The sequence below is a fragment of the Artibeus jamaicensis genome, unplaced genomic scaffold, assembly GCF_021234435.1.
Source record: "Artibeus jamaicensis isolate MK-2021 breed Jamaican fruit bat unplaced genomic scaffold, CSHL_Jam_final contig_471, whole genome shotgun sequence".
In the NCBI taxonomy this organism is placed as follows: Eukaryota; Metazoa; Chordata; class Mammalia; order Chiroptera; family Phyllostomidae; genus Artibeus; species Artibeus jamaicensis.
Genome location: NW_026521850.1, coordinates 1149765 through 1167897, shown reverse-complemented (window position 1 = coordinate 1167897; position 18133 = coordinate 1149765). Strand labels below are relative to the sequence as shown.

Genomic DNA, 18133 nt, shown 5'->3' with positions numbered 1-18133 from the left:
GGCTCGCTTCCTGGAGGACTGGCGCTGCCGGCGACGTGGGCAGGGATTTGGGGGCCCTGGGCTCTGGACCCTGCCCCGGGTTGTCCTGACACTTCATCAGAGGGCTGAGGAGGGGGTCTTGGTCCAGCCAGTTCCGGGGGGGCTCTCAGCGGGCACACTCTGGGCTGTGCAGGGGAAGATGTTGGCGTTTGCCCTGTGGTCTCAGGCAGAGGGGCACACAGAGCCGTTTCATGGGGTCTTCACAGAGGGGTGCACAGAGCTGGTGTGAGCCCACGGGGGTGCCAGCGAGGGGACGGCCTGACACTCAGCCTTTGCCCCCACCAATGCTGACCACGGTGGGAGCCGCAGGGCCGGCGGGGCGCGGGCCGGGGCCAGCCGGGCACCGAGGGGCGGGCTCCTCCAGCCGGGAGATGACCTTCGGCAGGGGCTGCTGCTCCCATTCACCCTGAAAGAAAGGCACCACAAGGTAAACTGAGGCCCGGGGCGGGGGGAAATGGGGCTCTGCCCCCCGCCACTATTCCCAACAACCTCTTGGGGCCTCGTCCTCAAACTCACCCTCCCCCACCCCCGAGGCTGGTTAGGGGTCCTGCCCGGGAGGCTGTCCCGGCCCCTTCCGCTCCCTGCCCGCCTTCCACCCAGACGAAGCTGGCAGAACCCGCCGGGGCAGGCAGAAGTGTTAGCCATCTCCACCCCGGGCGGCATGAAACGCCATGGTGGCCGTCACATCTGTCCCTTGCCACCCTCCGGAGCCTTCAACAGCGTCCCCCTGCGGCTCCCAGACACAGGTCCCAGGGAGTCTGCAGAGCCATCCCTCCCCACCCCCACCCCCTCAGCTCTGGGCCCAGCCGAGTCGCTGCTGCATCCTGGGGTCCCTGACAAGGAGGGAAGCGGCTCTGGGTGTCAGACGGTTGGGTGTCTCGCTGGCCCCTCCCGCCCGCCCGCTTTATTTTTAGGCTCTGGGGGAGGGTGCTGGCACCCTGCTCACAGCACCCTGGTGAGTCCCGTGACGTGATGTCGCCAGAGATGGGCTCTGTCAGTCTCTCCCCTCTGCGGGGCCGTCCGTCTGTCTGTCTGTCTGTCTGGGCAGGCTGTCTCCACCGGTCTCTCTCAGGGTTTCGTGTGAGCGCTCCTTGCCAGCTCCTTGGAGGGGGCCCTGTCCCCCGGCCTGGTGGTCCTCTGGGACCTGGGGCCAGTGTGCTCCCAGAGGGGCAGGCAGCTGCAGGATCTGCCACTGGCGGTCCAGGGCTGGGGCTGGGGCTCTGGCTGCAGGGGGCCGTGCACGCCCCCACCCCCGCGCTGGTGGCCCACCTGGAAGCGCACGGCGGAGGACTTGTTGCAGTGCATGGAGATGGGGGCGAAGCCGTACAGGGCCCTGAGCATGTCCCTGCTGAAGGAGTTCCAGGGCACCTCGGCGAACTGCCTGGGGACCGAGGCCTGGGGGCAGGTGCAGATCTCCTCGCTGTTGAACCTGGCAGGTGAGGAGCAACGGCGGTCTGGTCCGTGCGCCCAGGAGGACAGCCCGGCAGGCGCAAGGGCACCTGCAGCAGACGGGCCGGGGTCCCAAGAGTGCCCCCCGGGCGCTGGCTCCGCAGGCATTGCCTGCACTGGGCCTCCTCACAGGCGGGCTCAGCCCCGTGTCCACGCCCTGGTGGCTGACGGCCTCGCTCTGCCACCTTGGAGGGCAGCAGAGGCGTGTTCGCCCTGCTCCTGGAGCCCGGCCCGGATGCCTCGCCTCCCCCTCGCAGGGCCTGGGGCCTCCCTGTCGGCCCCCCCGCCCCCGCCGTGTCCAGGCAGAGAGCACAGGCGGGCACGCTCCCCGCAGCCGTCACCTGTTCACCAGGTGGAAGTACTTCTGCAGGAAGCCGGGGTCCACCGCGCTCTTGCAGAGCTCCAGCTCCGTCTGGGGGTAGTAGTGGACGTAGTTGACGCACATCTCCTCCTGGATGCCCAGGCCGCCCTGCGGGGCGGGGAGGGTGTCAGCTCCGGCCCGCCGCCGCGCCGCCGCCAGCCTGGGCATTCCGTTCGGTCCCGCGCTCGCCCGCTGACTCATTCATTCATTCATTCCTCCATTCAAGACTGGAGCCTAGTGGGCCCTGCTCTCTCTGCGGCCACACTGTGTGTGGAATGCTGGGGTGGGGGGCACCCCACCCTCAGCAACCCGCACTCTCTAGGCGAGGGAACAGACGTCCTCTTGGAAGGGTGGGCAGCCCCCGGCCAGAAGCCCCAGGGACGGTGGCGGGGAGAAGTCAGGGCCACTCACCACGGTGGCCAGCTTCCTGTCCTCTGTGCTGTAGGTGCAGGAAGTGACCAGCAAGTCCCCCTGCGGAGCCAGCAGACCCCCGTCAGCACCCGCCCACCCGCGGCAGAGGTGCCCTGGGCCTGTCCCTGCCGGCTGCCGTGTGGGCGGAGCCCAGCAGAGGCTTCTGAGCCCCTGTACCTGAGAGTCGGACACTGAGTGTCCCCAGGGAGGGACAACGCCTGGCTTCTGTGGGCCCTCAGTACACAGCCAGGCCCGGGCAGGCCGGCTGGTGGCTCTGCAGACGGATTGGCCACGTCACAGCCCTCAGTGACCTTGGGCAAGTCCTGAGCGGCCCGGGCGCCCCTTCTGCCTGATCTCAAGTGCCACTGACGACTTCCACACCCTCATCTCCCACTAAAGCTTTGGGGCTTTGTGGCCGGCTGATCAGGCGGACAGACGCATGTCACCCCTACCCCTCCCAGGGACCCTCACACAGTGACCCAACAGCCCAGCCCTGCCCACAGGGATGTGGGGGAAACCCTTGCACAGCGCCCCCCGCCCCCCACAGCTTAGCTGTCTGCGCCCCCGCCCGGGGAATGGCCCTCCGGCCCTTTCCACCTCTGTAGCCCGACTGGATACTCACTGGGTACACTGACACCATCCTCTTCAGCATGCGGATCTCCTGGGTGGGCAGGGCGAGGGTGAGGGAGGGGGGACTTCAGATGGCCGCAGAGCCGGCTCTAGGAACCTCCCCCGTCCTCTGGGGCTGTCGGTCTGTCCCAGCCCCTTGGGGGAGCCAGGACTGGCTATAATTGGCTTTTGCCAGAAGGGATTGGAACGAGAAGGTGGGTCCCCAGACGGATGGGGCCACTGGGCTGCCTGGGTCCCCCAGGTCCTGTAGTCGTCCAGACAATGGGTCCCTCCCTGGGAGTAAATGCCCAGGGGAAGGGCTGGCCACCGTGCACCCCGCCAGGTGTCCGGGCCTTGGCCAGGACAGGGTTCTGGGACAGGGGCGTTTCCAGGGCTGTTGGGAGAGAGGTCAGACAGGCCCGGGGCGGGGGGCAGGCAGGCCCCTACCTGAAAGTGAGGGCTGTAGTGATTGTCCCTGTTCACGATGACCCTCTCCTGGCCATCCCGGGCCAGCACCGTGACCACCTTCCTCCCCGTCAGGTGGGTGTGCAGCTGAGAGGCGAAGATGTGTATCCCGGAGGAGGGCAGGGCCTGCAGGGCGGGGGGCACCCTGAGCGCTGCGCTCCACTGGCTGCCGGAACTGACCACGGGCCACGGGGCAGCGGTGGCTCCCCCCAGACACCTGCATTCCTGGGCCTCGTCGGTCTACCCATCCGTTGAATCCGTGTCAGAAAAACTTGACCAGAAACGACCCCCTGTTGGAAGAGCCCACCCTCCCTGACAGTGGCTCCCAGAGACTGGCTGGGGCTCAGTCGGCTTCCCCTCCGTCCCCTCTGGAGCCCCAAGGGATCAACAGCTCACTCTGCGTTCCGTGTCCAGGCTGCAAGCCGAGGGGTGGCCGGCAGGTGCCACCCCTCCCAGCTCGGTGGCTCACACCCGGGGAGCATGCGTGCCGAGTGCCACCTGGCCGACATGCATGCTGGGCGGTCACTCAGAGGAGCACAGGCCAGGGCAGGAGGGAGTTCCCGGAGGGCTATGAAACATCGCCCAGTGACGGAAAACAAACCAGAGCCGGCGGAGACAAACGGCCCACCACGAAAGCTGGACGGAGCCGCGGAGCTGATACAGAAAGACCCTCAAGCATGAGCAACAGCAGAGAGGTTCACGTTGAACGGTGGGGAAATGGTCCCCCGCCCCAGGTGATGGGGAAAATAGTTAAAGTATGGATAAGGGGTGGGTGGGTGGGTAAGTCTGGGGCGGGTGCCCTCCGTGCTGCGTGGGAATGACATCTTAGGGCGCGAGGGTGCTTTGTCCAAGGTAACGCTGACGTCCTGTGTAGCAGCTGTGTGGCTGGCAGTCCCCCCACTGAGACGTCTCCCCAAGCACATGAGCACTGCCTTGCAGCCCTCTGCCCAGCAGTGACCGTGGGCAGCGCCCGGGCGCCGACCCCTGCGGACAGCTCGGCCAGTCCGGGACTCCGGGAGGTACTCGGGCAGCCGGGGCAACAAGATTTGGGGGTCACGCCCACTCCTCCGGGAGCTGGGCCCCCCACTGTGCTCTGGGTGTTGGTGCCCACCCGCCTCTGCACGGGCCCTGGGTGGCTCTGAGAACCAGGCTCCCCAGTGCTCTGTGCCCCAGGCAGTGCGCTGGCCTCGGCCGACGTCCACAGTGAGAACTGGGCTGGGCTCCGCGAGGCAGCGGTTAAAAGGCAAGTCCGGGGTCACACACCTACCACTCAGTTTGTTTTTAAACACCTCGCATGCGAGGGCGTGAGGACGAAGAAGAGGAGTCTGGGACACAGACAAGTGTCCCCCTGGGGAGGAGGGAGAGAGCGCTGGGCGGGCCGTGGCCGCCAGTGGCACTGCCCGAGTTTGTGGTGGGTATTGCAGATCCAGCCTGCCCCTTGGAATAGACTCGTTACCGAACACCACGCTGGGTGTCAGGAGGACTGGGCCACCCCGCAGGGGGAGCGGGCGCCCAGGTCGCTGGTGCTCAGTGCGCATGCGTGCACCCGCCCGTGGGCGGTGCCTGGACCCACTGGGGCGACGGGGCTGGTGGGGGAGCCGCAGCCGCCGAGGTGTCCTTCCTCGGCCCCAGCTGCAGCGGGGAACCAACCGGGGCAGGGCGGCACTCACCAGCTGTGTGCACTTGTCGGTGCAGTAGCCGGTGAGGACGAACGCCGTCTCCCCAGGGGGGATGGCCATCACGGGCGTGTACACCAGGCCCAGCTCCAGGATGCCCGCGTCGAAGCGCCGCCGCGTGGCCGTGTAGTGCAGGCGGATGCCGGAGGAGTCCATCCGGTCTGGGGGCGGGGCGGAGGTGAGCAAAGGCCTCCCCTGGCCCTGGGCGTGCTGGCCCCAGCTGGCGGGCAGGAGGCGGCGGGGCACCCCTGCTCCACCATGGACACCACGTGGTGTCCACTGACTGTCCACCTTCAGGCACCAGGGACCCAGCCACTGTCGCCAGTGGCCCCAGCTCACTTCCCGCCCCAAGCTGCAGCCAGGACACGTGCCCCAGAGCCACCCGTGGTTTGGCGCTCTCAGTTCCTGGCTGGTGACCACAGTGGGACTTGTCACCTTGCTGACCTAAGGGTGGGTACCGTAAACTGGAGGGCGAGATCGCCACGCTGTGACCCACACAGGGCCCGAGGCCCTGCGTCTGGGGAGCAAACTCAGCAGCACGGACACCACCCCGCTGCACCCGGGGCCAGGCCCACCGCCGAGCCATCCTGCATGCTGCCCCGGACACCCTTCCCCCAGGGGCTGGTGCCACTGTGAGGGGCAGTCCTGGGGGCCGTGAGCAGCCCCGGCTCACCATCCCGACCCGAGAACCTGTTTGCTCACTCAGGGCGCATGTGGGCTCTGCTGGGACGTGTTTCGAGGAGCAGGGAGGAAACTCACAAGCAGAAACGCCCCGAACTGAACTAGGGGACAACTGACCCCGAGGACAGTGCTGGGGGCGCTGCCTCCATCAGCCAGGCCGCTGGAGGGTGGGTGCTGGGCAGGGACCACGGTGGCCAGACGATGGCCTCCTTCCTACCCTCAGCCAGGTGCTGGGTCCCCACCCAGGCTGTCTTGGGAGGGCCAAGCCACGGGGGGCGGGTGCAGGTGGGTCCCCCAGTTGGGGGGGAGGGGCAGCTACTGGTCCAAAAAGCCTCACTGAGGGTGGACTTCTGGGGGTGGCGGCACATGGGACCACTGCAGCCTGAAGGACTGCACCCAGCAGTCCTTCTCCCCACCCAGAGTCCTTGAACTGGTGCTCAGCGCGCTCAGACGCAGGCCTGCCGCTCTGGCTGTCCTGCCCTGTGAGCAGGGGCGTTGGGGGAGGGCAGGCGGCCGAGTTCACTCAGGCCGACCCAACACCTCAGGGGCTCCTTGCAGCTTTGGGGTCAGACCAACCCCACTAGGCTGAAGTGTGGGCTCGGTCATGGCCAGACTTCCTGGCTCCAAGAGGCCCTGCTCACTTTGTGGGGTTCCTTCCCTCTGGGCCTTCATTTTCCCACCTGCAAAGTGGGCACACAGAAACCTCTACTGCCTTTCCCAGGGGCTGGCACCTGGCACAGTGCCGTGTCCACAGCGCTGCACCAGCCTGGCGAGGCCCTGCCCGGAAAGCCCACTGCCGTCAGGGAGATGGATAGTGAACCAGAGACATGAGAGGGACGCATGCCGTGATGGGCCACAGAGGACACGAGACTTCCGGGAGGACCCCGGAGCTGACTGGAAGCCCCGATTGTCTTCCTGACTTGGCACAGTGCGTGGAAGGGTCTTGGGGGAGGACAGAGGCGGGCCCTGCGAGGTGGCCCTCGGACTGCCCTACCTTGGATCATCAGCGGGTTGTGGTAGTGAACTTCCAAGCGGAGAAACCTGGAGGATCCGGCACCCCCAAAAGCAAGGCCAGCTTCCTCTGGGTAGTAAAAGGGCTGCAGGAGGGGGAACGGGGCATCAGGTTCCGCAGCCCCAACTGGCAGAGCGGGTGTCTGAGGGCGTCCCGGATGGCAACCCCCAGGACGGCGGGGACGGAGCCATGGGGCGGGTGTTGGTGAGGCGGCTCCCCTGCTGGTGGGCAGCCCGTCCTCGGTGCCCACGGGGCTCCTGGACTCAGGTCGGGGGGTGCTGGTGCCCCTCGGCCCGCTGACCGCCTGAGCCCCTGCCGGCCTCCCCCAGAGGGCGGTGCACCTGGGGGAAACTGAGGGAAGCCCTGAGGACACAGCCCAGGGAACCGGCCTGCCACCTGCCGGTCTGGGACCACCATGTGCGCAGCCCCCCGCCAAGTCCGGCCGGGGCATGAGCTCAGTCCTGTGAAGGACATAGACCTGGGGCTTCTGCATTACTACAGAAAAACAATAAAGGCTAGAAAAAGTCTCCACGGTTCCATGGCTCAAAAGTGGAGGAATGCAGGCAGCTGGCGGGACCTGGGACTCGGGCCCTCTCGGGTGGCCTCTCAAACAGGGCAGTGGGGGACACAGAGGGTGGAGGACGGGGCCCCCCAAGGCTGCAGGGGAGGCCGGGGCGACGCACCTTGGCGCCCAGGGCCCAGGCGGCCAGCACGTGGCGGCAGTGCTCGAGCGGGTCGGACTTCATCCTGGTGTTGCAGGGCCCGCTGAGGTTGGGGCTCTGGAACCCCGCCGTGCACTGGAAGACCTCCATGTGATGCACCAGGGCCTCGTTGCCCTTGGTGACGATGGGCTCGTACTGTTGGGGGCGGGGGCACACTGACTCCAGGGCTCCCTGCCCCCTGGAGGGCCTGGCCCCACGCCCCTGCCCTGGGCCTCGGCTTGCCCATCTGTGCAATGGGAGTGTTAGGGCAGGAGATTTCCAGGTGTGCTTTTGGGACTCCGGACTTTGGGGGCGGCGCCTCCCACCTGGAACCGGGTAGAATCTTCCAGAAGCCCGTGAAGAGCCACAGAGGGAAGGAAATGAGGGCCATTTCCTGATGGGATGGGGGTGGGAAAGGACTGTCCTTGTGTGAATGTGGCAGGCAGTGGCTGGACAAGGGCACAGAGGCCGCCTGAGGCTGGGCCTGAGCTCGGGGACCAGGCGCAGCTGTGTGCCCAGCTGGCCACTGCCCGCTGGGCGCTGCTGGGCACGGCTGGGCGCTTGCTTACACGGCCTCTCTGAGCTTCAAGCCCTTTCCTGGGAACCGGGATGCTGGTGCCCAGGGCTGTGTGGGCGAGACAGCAGTGATGGAGCAGGGACCCAGGACCACCGCCCCAGACCAGGGGAGAAGTGGACAGGACTGACCCACCTCCAGGGTGGGGTTTAGGGTAATCAAGTTCTGAGTTAAGGTGCTTGTTAATGAAGGGGGAGGTGGCCAGACAGACAGACAGCCCCAGGGGTAGTTGTGGAACTCAAGATACCAGTTGCCTTTGGTCCAGGCTGGGATGCTGGGGCGCAGAGGCCCCGGGGAGGGCGGAGCCACAAGGTCAGCTCACACTCACGCTGCAGGAAGGTCGGGGTGCCTGGGGGCAGGGCGCCGGGCTCAACCAGGACCACGGACAGCGCCCAGGGGCTGCGGACCCCTGCGTACATACCATGACGATGTGGTGCCGGGAGAAGCCCTCGGGAAGCTCTGTCAAGTGGCACCAGTACGTGGTGTTCTCGGGCACGAGCACGTTGAGAACTCGGATCTCCATGGTGCTCGTGTCTGCGGGCAGGGCCGGTGCTGAGATGTTGGGCTTCAGCAGCTGGACCCTCTGCAGCCCTGTGCGCAGGCCCGAGGCGTTGACGGCCTCCAGCGAACGGAGCGGCTCCTCCAGGAGCCCATACACCAGGTGGACTGTGTCATCCTGCCACCGAGACAGTGCGCTGTGCTCGCCCACTGGGCCCCGCCCACCCTTGCCTGGCAGGTGGTGGGGGCGGCGTGCCTGGCGCGGAATCTGCAGAGCTACTGGGACCACAAGGCTGACCCCAGCCCCTCCGGAGTTGGGCGGGGCGGACGTGGAAAGTTCTGGTCATGGCCAAGCCGGAGGTTGCAGGCAGACTCAAGGGGCCGCGGGGGGTAGGGGATGGCTTTCTCTTATGCTGCTGGGAATGCAAACCCAGACTCCCATGCGGGAGGTGGCGTGGGGCATGCATGACGGTTTACCGGCCGGTGTGCGTGGGTTCATACACGTGGTGGCAGCTAACTGCTCTCCAAGTTCATGGCCACGTAAACCCAGGAGCCCCAGGAGCCCCTCCCTGCCAGGGGTGCCCAGAGTGGCAGCCCTGGAGGCACTGAGCTACACGTACAAGGGCCCTGGAGGACCCTGTGCCAAGTTCTCTGGAGGGTCCCCTGCCTGCCCCGCCTCTTCCTCAGGGGCAGGGGTCCAGAGGTCAGGGACTCTGGTGGCCTGCACTAGGGACAGCCCTGGTCGCCAGCTTGGCCCCCAGGGGGCCAGGGCCCCGCGCACTTCCCCTTGGGCCTCCCCTTCCTCGTCTGGCGTACCACTGGCCTGTGCCACAGGCACACCGCGATGGTGACAAAAGATCACGGTGGCAAAGTGCACTAGAGGGTTAAAGGGTTTTGTCTCTGGGGGTCGTTTTCCCCCAACGGGAGTCCCGGAGCAGCAGGAGAAGCCTGTGGGACCCACAGTGGCTGGGAATGCCTAGACAGAGCTGGGCGGGCCTTCCAGGTCGTCCCACCCCCTCCGCACTTCACAGACAGGTAAACTGAGGCCAGAGGAGGGCGGGACCCGCCCGGGGCCTCACAGCACCTGGGCAGCAGGGCCAGGGTGGGGAACCGGGTCTCCAGGGATCTTTCCAGAGTTCCACCCGGAGGTGAGGACCCAGGAAGAGAGAGTGTTCGGGGTGAGATCACTCAGGTCCCAGTGTGCGGGGCTGGGGAGGGGGGAGGGCCCAGTCTGGAAGCAGGTCCCCTGTGTGTCCTGCGGGGGGAGAGGCCAACAGCAGAGGAGGCCGCCCCCTGCCTCTGGGCACCCCCGACTTTCTGTCCCTGCTCCCGGGCCCAGGGACGCCGCCCTGGGTGCAAGAGTGCCCCCCGCAGCCCATGCCATTCTAGGCTCAGTGACCACCCACCTCGATGAGGTAGTCGTGGGGGTCGCAGGTGCTGAAGGGCCTCTTGAAGAGCAGGGACAGGCCCCCCGGGGTCCTCTGGGCCTGCAGCAGCTGGTAGTCCTGCTGCGTGTCCAGGTGAATCTGTCCCTTCTGGTCACTCCAGGCGTCCTGCAGAGCCAAGAGAGGGCTCGGAGCACCAAGAGCCGAGTGAGGTTTGAGCACAAGGTCACGGCCATAGGACATGTGGCTCCACAGGACACACCGGCCCGGAGGGTCCGGGGTTCTGGTCGGGGCGGGGGCTCACTCCCCCGTTCTGGGTCTGCCTGGAGACAGCACCACCTGCCCCACGCCCTCAGCCACCCCGAAGCAGGGCCGGGGAGGGGCTTTAGCTACGGCTCCCACTGGTCTGTGGGTGGAAGGGTCGTGAGGGTGCCTGGAGCCGTGGAGGGGCCCATGGGGAGGGAGGTTGTGCTGGGGAAAGGGAAGGAGAGACCGCCGGGTGCGAAAGGGCGCGCTCAGCTCAGCCCCCCCGCCCGGCACTCCCACAGCCCCGGAGCGAGACCGCCGCCCATGCTGCGTCTGAAGCATCCTGCTCCCCTCGCCCTGGGCTGGTCCCAGCTGGGCTTGGAGAGGGTACACTGAGGCCCAGAGAGGAACCAAACTTAATGCACTCTCCCAGGGTGTTAAGCAGTGGATGACCCCACCCTCCGCTACCCACAGCGGCTTCCCTCCCACGGGGGGGGGGGGCCCTGAGGTCCACCGGAGGGGCGGCTGCAAGGGAGGGGCGGCTGCAAGGGACCAGCCCTCCGCAGCAAGCAGGCCTGGGTTCCCGCCCAGGAACAGCCCGGTCCTGGGCTTGCTCCCAGGGCTGAAGCGTGTTTCCTTCATCTCCTCGAGAAGGAAGAAGTCTGCCCAAGGCTCTGCAGACGCACAGGTTCCCCAGAGGGGAGTGGTTAGGCTGGGGGCCGAGCCGGTTTGCCGAAGGACCAACTTTACACGGAGGCAGAACGTTCGCCTGTAATACTTGAGTTGGAAATCTAGAATGTGTTTGTTGAACATATGGCTTAAGGCAGAAAAACAAGCCTGACATCTGTTTGCATAGGAATTTGTTGTGCAAATTAACCGCGGTGCGCCTGTGCCGGCGGGGAGTCACCGGCTCTTTTCTCTGCTGCCGAGGGAACCTCGCCGACCGCTCGGAGGGGGCCGCCCAGGTCTCTCGGGGCCGAGGGCCCCTGGGCCGCCGAGCCCTTGAGTGCGGGTGGGCAGGGCAGCCCAGGGCGGCCAGAGCAAAGGGCTGGTGCTCCTGCAGCCCCGCCCTCACCTGGGACCCGGCAGGGCGCGGCCCTGTGGTGTCCTCGCTGGGATCCGAGGGAACGCTGTCGGGTGCCACGTCAGCTCCCGTCAACTCAGAAAACCCCAAAGAACCGCAGGGCCACACTCTGCCCACCCTTCCGAGGCGGACACAGAGGCCGGCGTCGGGCCGGCCACCTGGGTCAGCTCCGCTCCGGTGAGCCGCCCCCCCCCCCCGGCTGAACGGTGGGAGAGCCGCTCAGCTCACCGATCAGGAGAGGACCGGCTTCGGGACAACTAGCCTTCCTGTGTCTGTCTTTGTGGAGAGTTGGGGTTTGTGCTCAGAGAGGCCCCAGTGGCCAGGCTCGTCTCGGGGGGCGGGGGGCTGGGGCGGGTGCAGGGCCCCAGCGATGTGTGGGTGTGAAATGAAGTCTCCGCCCTTTACAGCAGGAGTGGGTGGGTTTGACGGCCAGGGACCCAGAACTCCGCTCCTGGGGTTCCTTCCACACCGGGGCGTCTGCTCCTGCTCCGTTCACCTGCGCAGGCAAAACTCAGCCACACGTGTGAGCACAAGGCCCGCGGGGAGTGTGGGGCCCACAGCCACGGGGGCGGCGGTGGGGCCGTGAGCATCCACATGGCCTGTGTGTCCTTCCCACGGCCCTGGGGCACGCGGGGCGAGTTTGGGGTGTGCCGCCCGGGACCACGGACGGCATCTCTGTCATTTCCTCCTCCAACTGGCATCCCCAAGACACCCAAGCTTGGGACACAAGGAGGATGTAGGCGGAAGGCCGGCCGAGGGGGCTGGGTGGGGGCTGCTCGGAGCGGAGGGAAGACTCACCCCGAAATAGGCCTTGTCCCCGTCAGTCCAGACCACCACCAGGTCGGCGTTCTCCAGCTCGCCGCGGTCCGACATCCCGAACAGCACCCCGGCCCCCGGCTCCCGCACCAGGAGCTGGAAATGGACCATCTCCTGCACGTAGCTGACGTTCCAGAAAAGCTCTAGGGTCCCCTCAGGGTCCAGGGGGATGTGGTAGGGCCAGGGGCTCCCGGGGGGCACCGAGCCCTGCAGCGTGGCCACCAGGATGACCAGGAAGACGGCCACCGCCGTGCCGTACATGGAGGCGGCCTCGCGAGCGCTGGGGCTGGGCACCTGCATGGTGGGGTGAGCGCCACCGCCCCACCGGGCCATTTATGTCCCAGCCCTTGGCTGGGGGGGGCCCAGCCTGTCTCAGTAATCACATTTGTCTGGCAGAAAATCCAATTGTCCCAGCGACCCTCCCACCAGCTCTCGCCCCAGGCCAAAGGCCCTGCCTGCTTCGCTCTCTTAATCGGCACTAATGGCTCATGGGCCTTGTCAGCGGGAATTGAAGCGGACTGGCTGTGTCCCCTCAGAACTGTCCCAGAAGAGCTGTCGGAAGGTGGCCCCCGCCCCTGCAGCCAGAAAGCCAGTCAGGCGCCCCCCGGGCAGGCAGGGGGCTGACCACCAGGCGGGCTGGCCCATCCCGTCCCCCCACAGCCGACGGGGTGGGCCCCGTGCTGTCCCATTCGCGGGGATGGGCTGACGGAGACCCCACGCTTATCTCCCAGGTGACCAGTGAGCCAGGAGACCCGGCTGCGGTGGGCCTGGCCCAGGGGGCCGTCTCTGCAGTGCCAGAGGGTGGCCCTCTTTCAGACTAAAAATAAAAGACGACTCCCAAATAGGCCCTGTGTTTAGACACTCTCCCCCTGGCCTGCTGCTCCCCCGCAGGCTCCAGCTGGTGCCGTGGCTGCTGCAGAAGGAGTGGGAGCCGTGCGGGTGGGGGGGGGCTGCGGGGTGCATTTCTGGGCAGCAGAGTCGGCGATGCTTTGCTAAGGGGTGCAGTGTAGGGTGTCTTGCTGGCGGGGGACAGACAGGGAACAGGGGTGTGAGCAGCAGGTCTGCTTCCCTGTGTCCATGGCTCCGAAACCCTTAACATCATCTAGACAAGAGTGGGCCTGGTCTGAATTTGGATCCTCCCAGGGCAGCCGTCCCGTTGCCCTGGTTCTTCTCACACCTCAGGGCCTTCCCATAGCTGGGTCCTATGGCCCTGAGAGCCTTGGGCGCCAGGCCCACCGCCTCACTCCTTCTCTGGGAAGAGTGGACTCGACACATGCCACTTTCAGGAAGTCCTCCGTGATTGCCTCCTGCTCTGACCTCGGTCCCCTCCCCTCAGGCACCTGACTTCCTTCCGTCTTCCCTTCTTTCATTCCTTCCTCCCTCCCTCCCCACCCTCCATTCTTCCTCTTCCTGTCACTCTCTCTGGAGCGACTAAGAAAGAACCCAACCACAGGGACACAGTGATGTCACCAGCTGGCGCCCAACTTTAAGCCCTCAAACGTAGGCAATGACGCACTGTGAGCAGGCAGCGCCGGCACTGGTTCTGCTCTGGTTTGGTGCCTTAGGGAGGAGAGACTGTGTCTTTGTGTGACAGTGAACTCTGGAGAAAGTTCCAGCCCTCACATGGCCCCGTGGTAGTGCCCCCTGCCGCCCGAGGCCTGGCAGTCCAGCAGAGCCAGACCGGGCAGAAGACAGACAGACAGAAGGAGCTGAAAGCCACCGGCCCGCCCCCCGGACCACATGCAGAGGGGTGTGCGCGTCCCCAGCCATGGCGAGCGCTGGTGTGTGAATCGGGGGTCGTGGGGCTGTCCCCAGTGTCTGTGCGGCACAGGGTGGGGCTGTCTGTCCCGTCCGTTGCCGGGGCCCCGCTGCCAGCACAGTGGTGCCGGGTGAGAGGCTGGTGGTGGTGAGAGTGGGAGAGGGGCAGTGGCAGCCCGGGCACCGCCAGGGGTCGGCTAGGGCGGGAGGAGCGGTGGGAGGGCCCTGCCCGGCGCCGCAGGTTGGCTTCCTGGAGGACGTGAGGGGCTCCGGTGGAGCCGGGCAGGACGGCCGTCCCGCGGCATCGGGGAGGATCCCAGAGGCTTTTAGGCAGAGTGGCCCAGGTTGGGCGGGTCCAGGTCTCATTCTTCAGATTCTTTCCAGAACCTCGTCCTCCGTGCCACAAGTGGGCACCTGGACATGCGGGTGCGGCCTGACGCCCCGTTCTGCGTTGCCCTGGAGGTCGGCGCTCCAGGTTCGGACCCTGGGGGCCCCGGTGGGCGACTTGGGAAGCGCTTTCCCACCTGGAGCCTGAGCAGGTGGACGGCACCAGGTGCTTGTCCGTCGGCCCCTCCAGGCCAGGTTCTGGGGCCTGAGAGCTGGGGGCCCGGGACCACGCTGGACCCTGGCGGGGGGGGGGAGGTGTGGCCTTGCTGGGGCAGCTGGGTGCACCTGGCCTCTGCCCGGCTCCAGACGTGGGGTCACCAGTCCCTCGGGGAGCGGGAGACCCCCTCGGCTGCCACATCCCGTGGACACAGATGCAGTTCTGCCAGATGCAAGGCTGCCCCCTCTCCAGCTGTAAGGAGGCCGGGCTTGCTCTGCGGGGACCAAACGGATTGGGCCGGTTTCAGAAGTGGCAGTTTCCCAGGACTGGGAGGGAGCGGGGAGGGAAGGTGCGGCCAGCCTTCCGGCTGCTCTGTTGGTGCCCCCGCCCACACTGGCCTTGGCTGTGGGCCTTTGCCCATCCGCAGAGGCGGGGCTGATGCCTTGCAGAGGTCAGGCTGTGTGGTCCAGGGGGTCCTGCGGCTCCACACGCCACTCTTCGCAATAACGGGTGTTTAGAAACAAGTGCTGTGGCCCCAGGGACCGGGGCGGCACTCAGCTGTCCTCCTGCCCTGTCCGGTCCAGTGAGACACCTGCGGGCCCCTCCGTGGGAGCCCTGGGGTGCGGGAGCTCTGTCCCTTCCCCCTCCAGCTCTGCTCTGGCGCTGGCCGCCCTGCCATGGAGCTGAGGCGGGGATCCGGCTGGGGGCACTGGTTTGCCACCACCGGTCAGGAAACAGGGCACACGGCTCCGCCCCGCTCTCCCCCGGGCACTCCGACACCTGACCTCCTTGGAGCCATTTTTGGCGTTTTAATAAGCCCTTTGCTCCTCCGTGTCCTCAAGGCACTGTCCTCTTCTCCTTGCTGCCGCCCCCATTGCCTCTGGCACATGAGGCCCAACCCCCCAGTTCCCAGCACATTGGGGGTCTGCGACCAGAGCCCGAGGGCACCCCAGCAACCACGGGCTGTGACCTCACCCAGGGGACGCTTGTGTTGGCAACAACCCAGGGACCAGGAGAGACGGCCCTCCCTGAGGGTGGCCCTCTCTCGTCCCTGCCTCCCCCTGAGCACCGTTGAAGACCACCTCCCGGGGCATCTCCCACCTGAGCGGGTTCTGCCTGAGGGCGAGTCCCACCCTCTGCCCTGTGTCTGTGCAGGGTCCCGAGGTTAGGAACACCCAGCTGAGCCTTGAGAGGCCCGGTGTCCGGGGCGCCGAGGGAGGGCCAGGACCTGAGGGCGGACACTCGGCCCCCAGGGCACCCCAGGGCCGCCTCAGCGCCCCCTGACTGCCCTCCTGGCTGCTGGGCCGGAGCCCCCTGGCCTTGGCGCTCTGTGCCAAGCCTGAGAAGTCGCCGGCCCCAGGGGCTCCTCGTCGCACCCGGTGCAGTTGCTGTTGGAGGGCGGACACGCCCTCCACAGGTGACAGGAAAACCAGGTCCCCAGAGTCCCATCCTTAAAACACGGCCGCTAGCGCCCGCTCGGCACACGGACGTTCAGAATTGCTTCTCACCGCTGGGAAAAATTAACTTCGTCACTCGGTAGCTTTTTGTTTATTACCTAACAAAATTTACCACATTAACCTTTTCTAAGCACACGGCTCAGCAGCCTTAGGGACAGTCACCCTGCTGTGCAGCCGCCACCACCGTCCTTTCCAGGAGGGTCCCTCTTCCCACACGGATGCCCAGTCCCCGTGAGACCCCGCCCCCGCCCCTCCTCCAGCCCCGGCCCCACCGCGGACCCCCGTCTCTGCGGGTCTGCCTCCCTGGGTCCTTGGGACCTCGCAGGATTTGCCTTTGGGCACTGGCTTCTCCCCTCGGCACGGCATCCCCCAGGCCCATCCGTGCGGTGGGGGCCGTGTGGGGATTTCCCTCCCGTCCAGGGCTGACCGAGGTTCCCCCGAGGGCACGGACCACTCGAGGTTCACCTCGCCCGCCTGCGAGGGGCCCGTGCTCTCGCCGAGGTGAGCATCGCGAGCGAATGTCTGCTCCCGGCCCAGCTTTCAGTTCTGTGGGGTTCGTGCCCGGATGTGGAGCTGCAGCCCCTGTGGCCCGTGTGTGGCTCCTGAGGAGCCCTGCCCGTACCGCTGTCCCCGCTGTCCACTGCTGTCCCCGAGGCGCGCACACCTGTGGGCCCTGCCCCGCCGTGCGCTGCTCCGGGTCACCAACCGGCTCCCTGTTGGTGAATGTTGGGGTGGTTTTCCTTTTCAGTTTCAACTCGTGGCCGCAGGGAGCAATGGCTGCCTTCGCACGCTTGTGCCCATGATTCGTGGGGATGAAGCCCCGAAGCAGACCGGTGGGGCCGGGGCAGGCGGGGGTGCCGGCCGAGGCCGTGCTCCAAGTTCGCAGGGCCTCCGAGGTGCGGGACCCTCCGGCAGTCCAGAACCCGCCGGGACAGCGCGGCCTCCCCAGAGCGAGTCCGCCCTCCCAGGCACCCGGGCTCTGGCCTCGCCGACGGCCACACTCGCTGTCGGACCGGAGACTGGCCCCCAGCTGCGCTCAGATGCGTCACATCCGTGCACACAAATCCAATCACGCCGAGCACTGCGCCATCTGCTCTGCACAGAGGCAGCTTCGAAGGCAAGCAGGTCTCTGTGCCCCGGGGGCTTCCGACATTGGCGCGGCAGCAGGGAGCAGTGGCCTGCACACTCTGATCCGATTGTCCCCCCGCTGATCAAATTACAGAGAGGCTCACCGATAACACGCCGGGGGACAGGCGCGTTAGAGAGCCCGGCACCGAGGCCATCTGCCGCACGTAGGAGGTGGGGGGGGGGGCGGGGGCGGCCCCCTCTCTGGGCAGCGCTTCGTCAATACCCAGACTGGGCGTCTGGGGAAGGCTGGCCTTGAGCCAAGTGTCACAGCCCAACGCCTGTCTCCTGCCTGGCCCCCAGGTCTGCATCTGAGGTCCCCCGGCATGGCAGGGCCGCGGAGGCCACTGTGTGTGGTCGTGCTCAGGGTCCCGGGCCCTTTCCAGGGGCCTGCAGGGGTCACATCTCGTGGTGTCCCCAGCGTCTCTCTTGTCTGGTCTGGGTGACATCGTCAGCACCACCCGGTGGCTGAGATCCCATCTCAGTGCCTTTCTAACCTCCAGCAGGCCCCCCTCCCCACATTTGGGCGAACAGAAACTTCAGGACGCTGCCTGGAGGGGCACAGGGCAGCTCCGAGTGAGCCAGCGTCACCGTCCGGAGGCCAGCCTCACCACCCTCACTCAGGGGAAGCCCCGAGAGTCATCGACCACTTTCGTGGTTCCGTCATTGTGATCACTTCCTGCTGCGTGGTCTCAGGCTGCCTCGCAGACCCAAGTTCTGGGCCGAAGCATCGTCCCAAGTGCGGGGTGGAGACCGCCTTTGGCCACTGGCGTTCCGCTCACCGACCCCACCGAGGCCCCCGCCCTGGAGGGGCGCCGCCGGGCACCCAGGGCCAGCCTGTGCTTTGTCAAGTGTTTAATAAGATTCTGAGGCTTCCGTCAAACAGGAAACTAAGCATACTTTCCCCCCAAACCCTAACAAGTGTCAGAAAACAATTTTTAGCCTCGGCTTAGGACATTCTTCATTGATTTTTAGAGACGGAGGGTGGGGAGGAAGAGACATCGGTCAAATGCCTGGATACCCACCATGGCTGGCAACCAAACCCACGACTTAAACACAGGTCCCGAACAGGAATCGAACCGGCGTCTTCTGGTGCACAGGATGGTGGTCCCCACCAATGGAGCCACTCTGGCAGGACAGAAAAAATTTTCTAAAATTTGCAACAGAATTGGTTTAAAACAATGAACGAGTCTTTTCAGGGGATCAGAATTCTGTAAGAATCGTAAAAAGATGCAAAGAGAC

The 18133-nt window shown here is 66.3% G+C and overlaps 1 protein-coding gene across 1 annotated transcript; it reads right to left on the bottom strand.

Annotated features, from left to right (window-relative positions):
* Positions 1–304: 304 nt before the first annotated feature.
* Positions 305–12342, bottom strand: DBH (dopamine beta-hydroxylase). The gene is made up of 12 exons (XM_037127770.2): positions 11990–12342; positions 9883–10029; positions 8400–8654; positions 7387–7560; positions 6686–6788; positions 5005–5171; positions 3317–3460; positions 2883–2921; positions 2261–2320; positions 1830–1957; positions 1309–1468; positions 305–445 (listed from the first exon to the last, which is right to left on the bottom strand). The coding sequence occupies exons 1-12, from the start codon at positions 12338–12340 to the stop codon at positions 305–307; spliced, it is 1869 nt and encodes a 622-aa protein (XP_036983665.2). The 5' UTR covers positions 12341–12342.
* Positions 12343–18133: the final 5791 nt, after the last annotated feature.

Bases quoted from the DNA above. Each gene is read 5' to 3' on its own strand.
- DBH (XM_037127770.2), bottom strand. From the start codon at position 12,340: ATGGCCCGGTGGGGCGGTGGCGCTCACCCCACCATGCAGGTGCCCAGC. The intron at 7,561-8,399 runs GTATGTACGCAG...CGCCCCCAACAG, and splicing joins CCCGGCACCACATCGTCATG to TACGAGCCCATCGTCACCAA. The intron at 1,469-1,829 runs GTGACGGCTGCG...CTCACCTGCCAG, and splicing joins TACTTCCACCTGGTGAACAG to GTTCAACAGCGAGGAGATCT.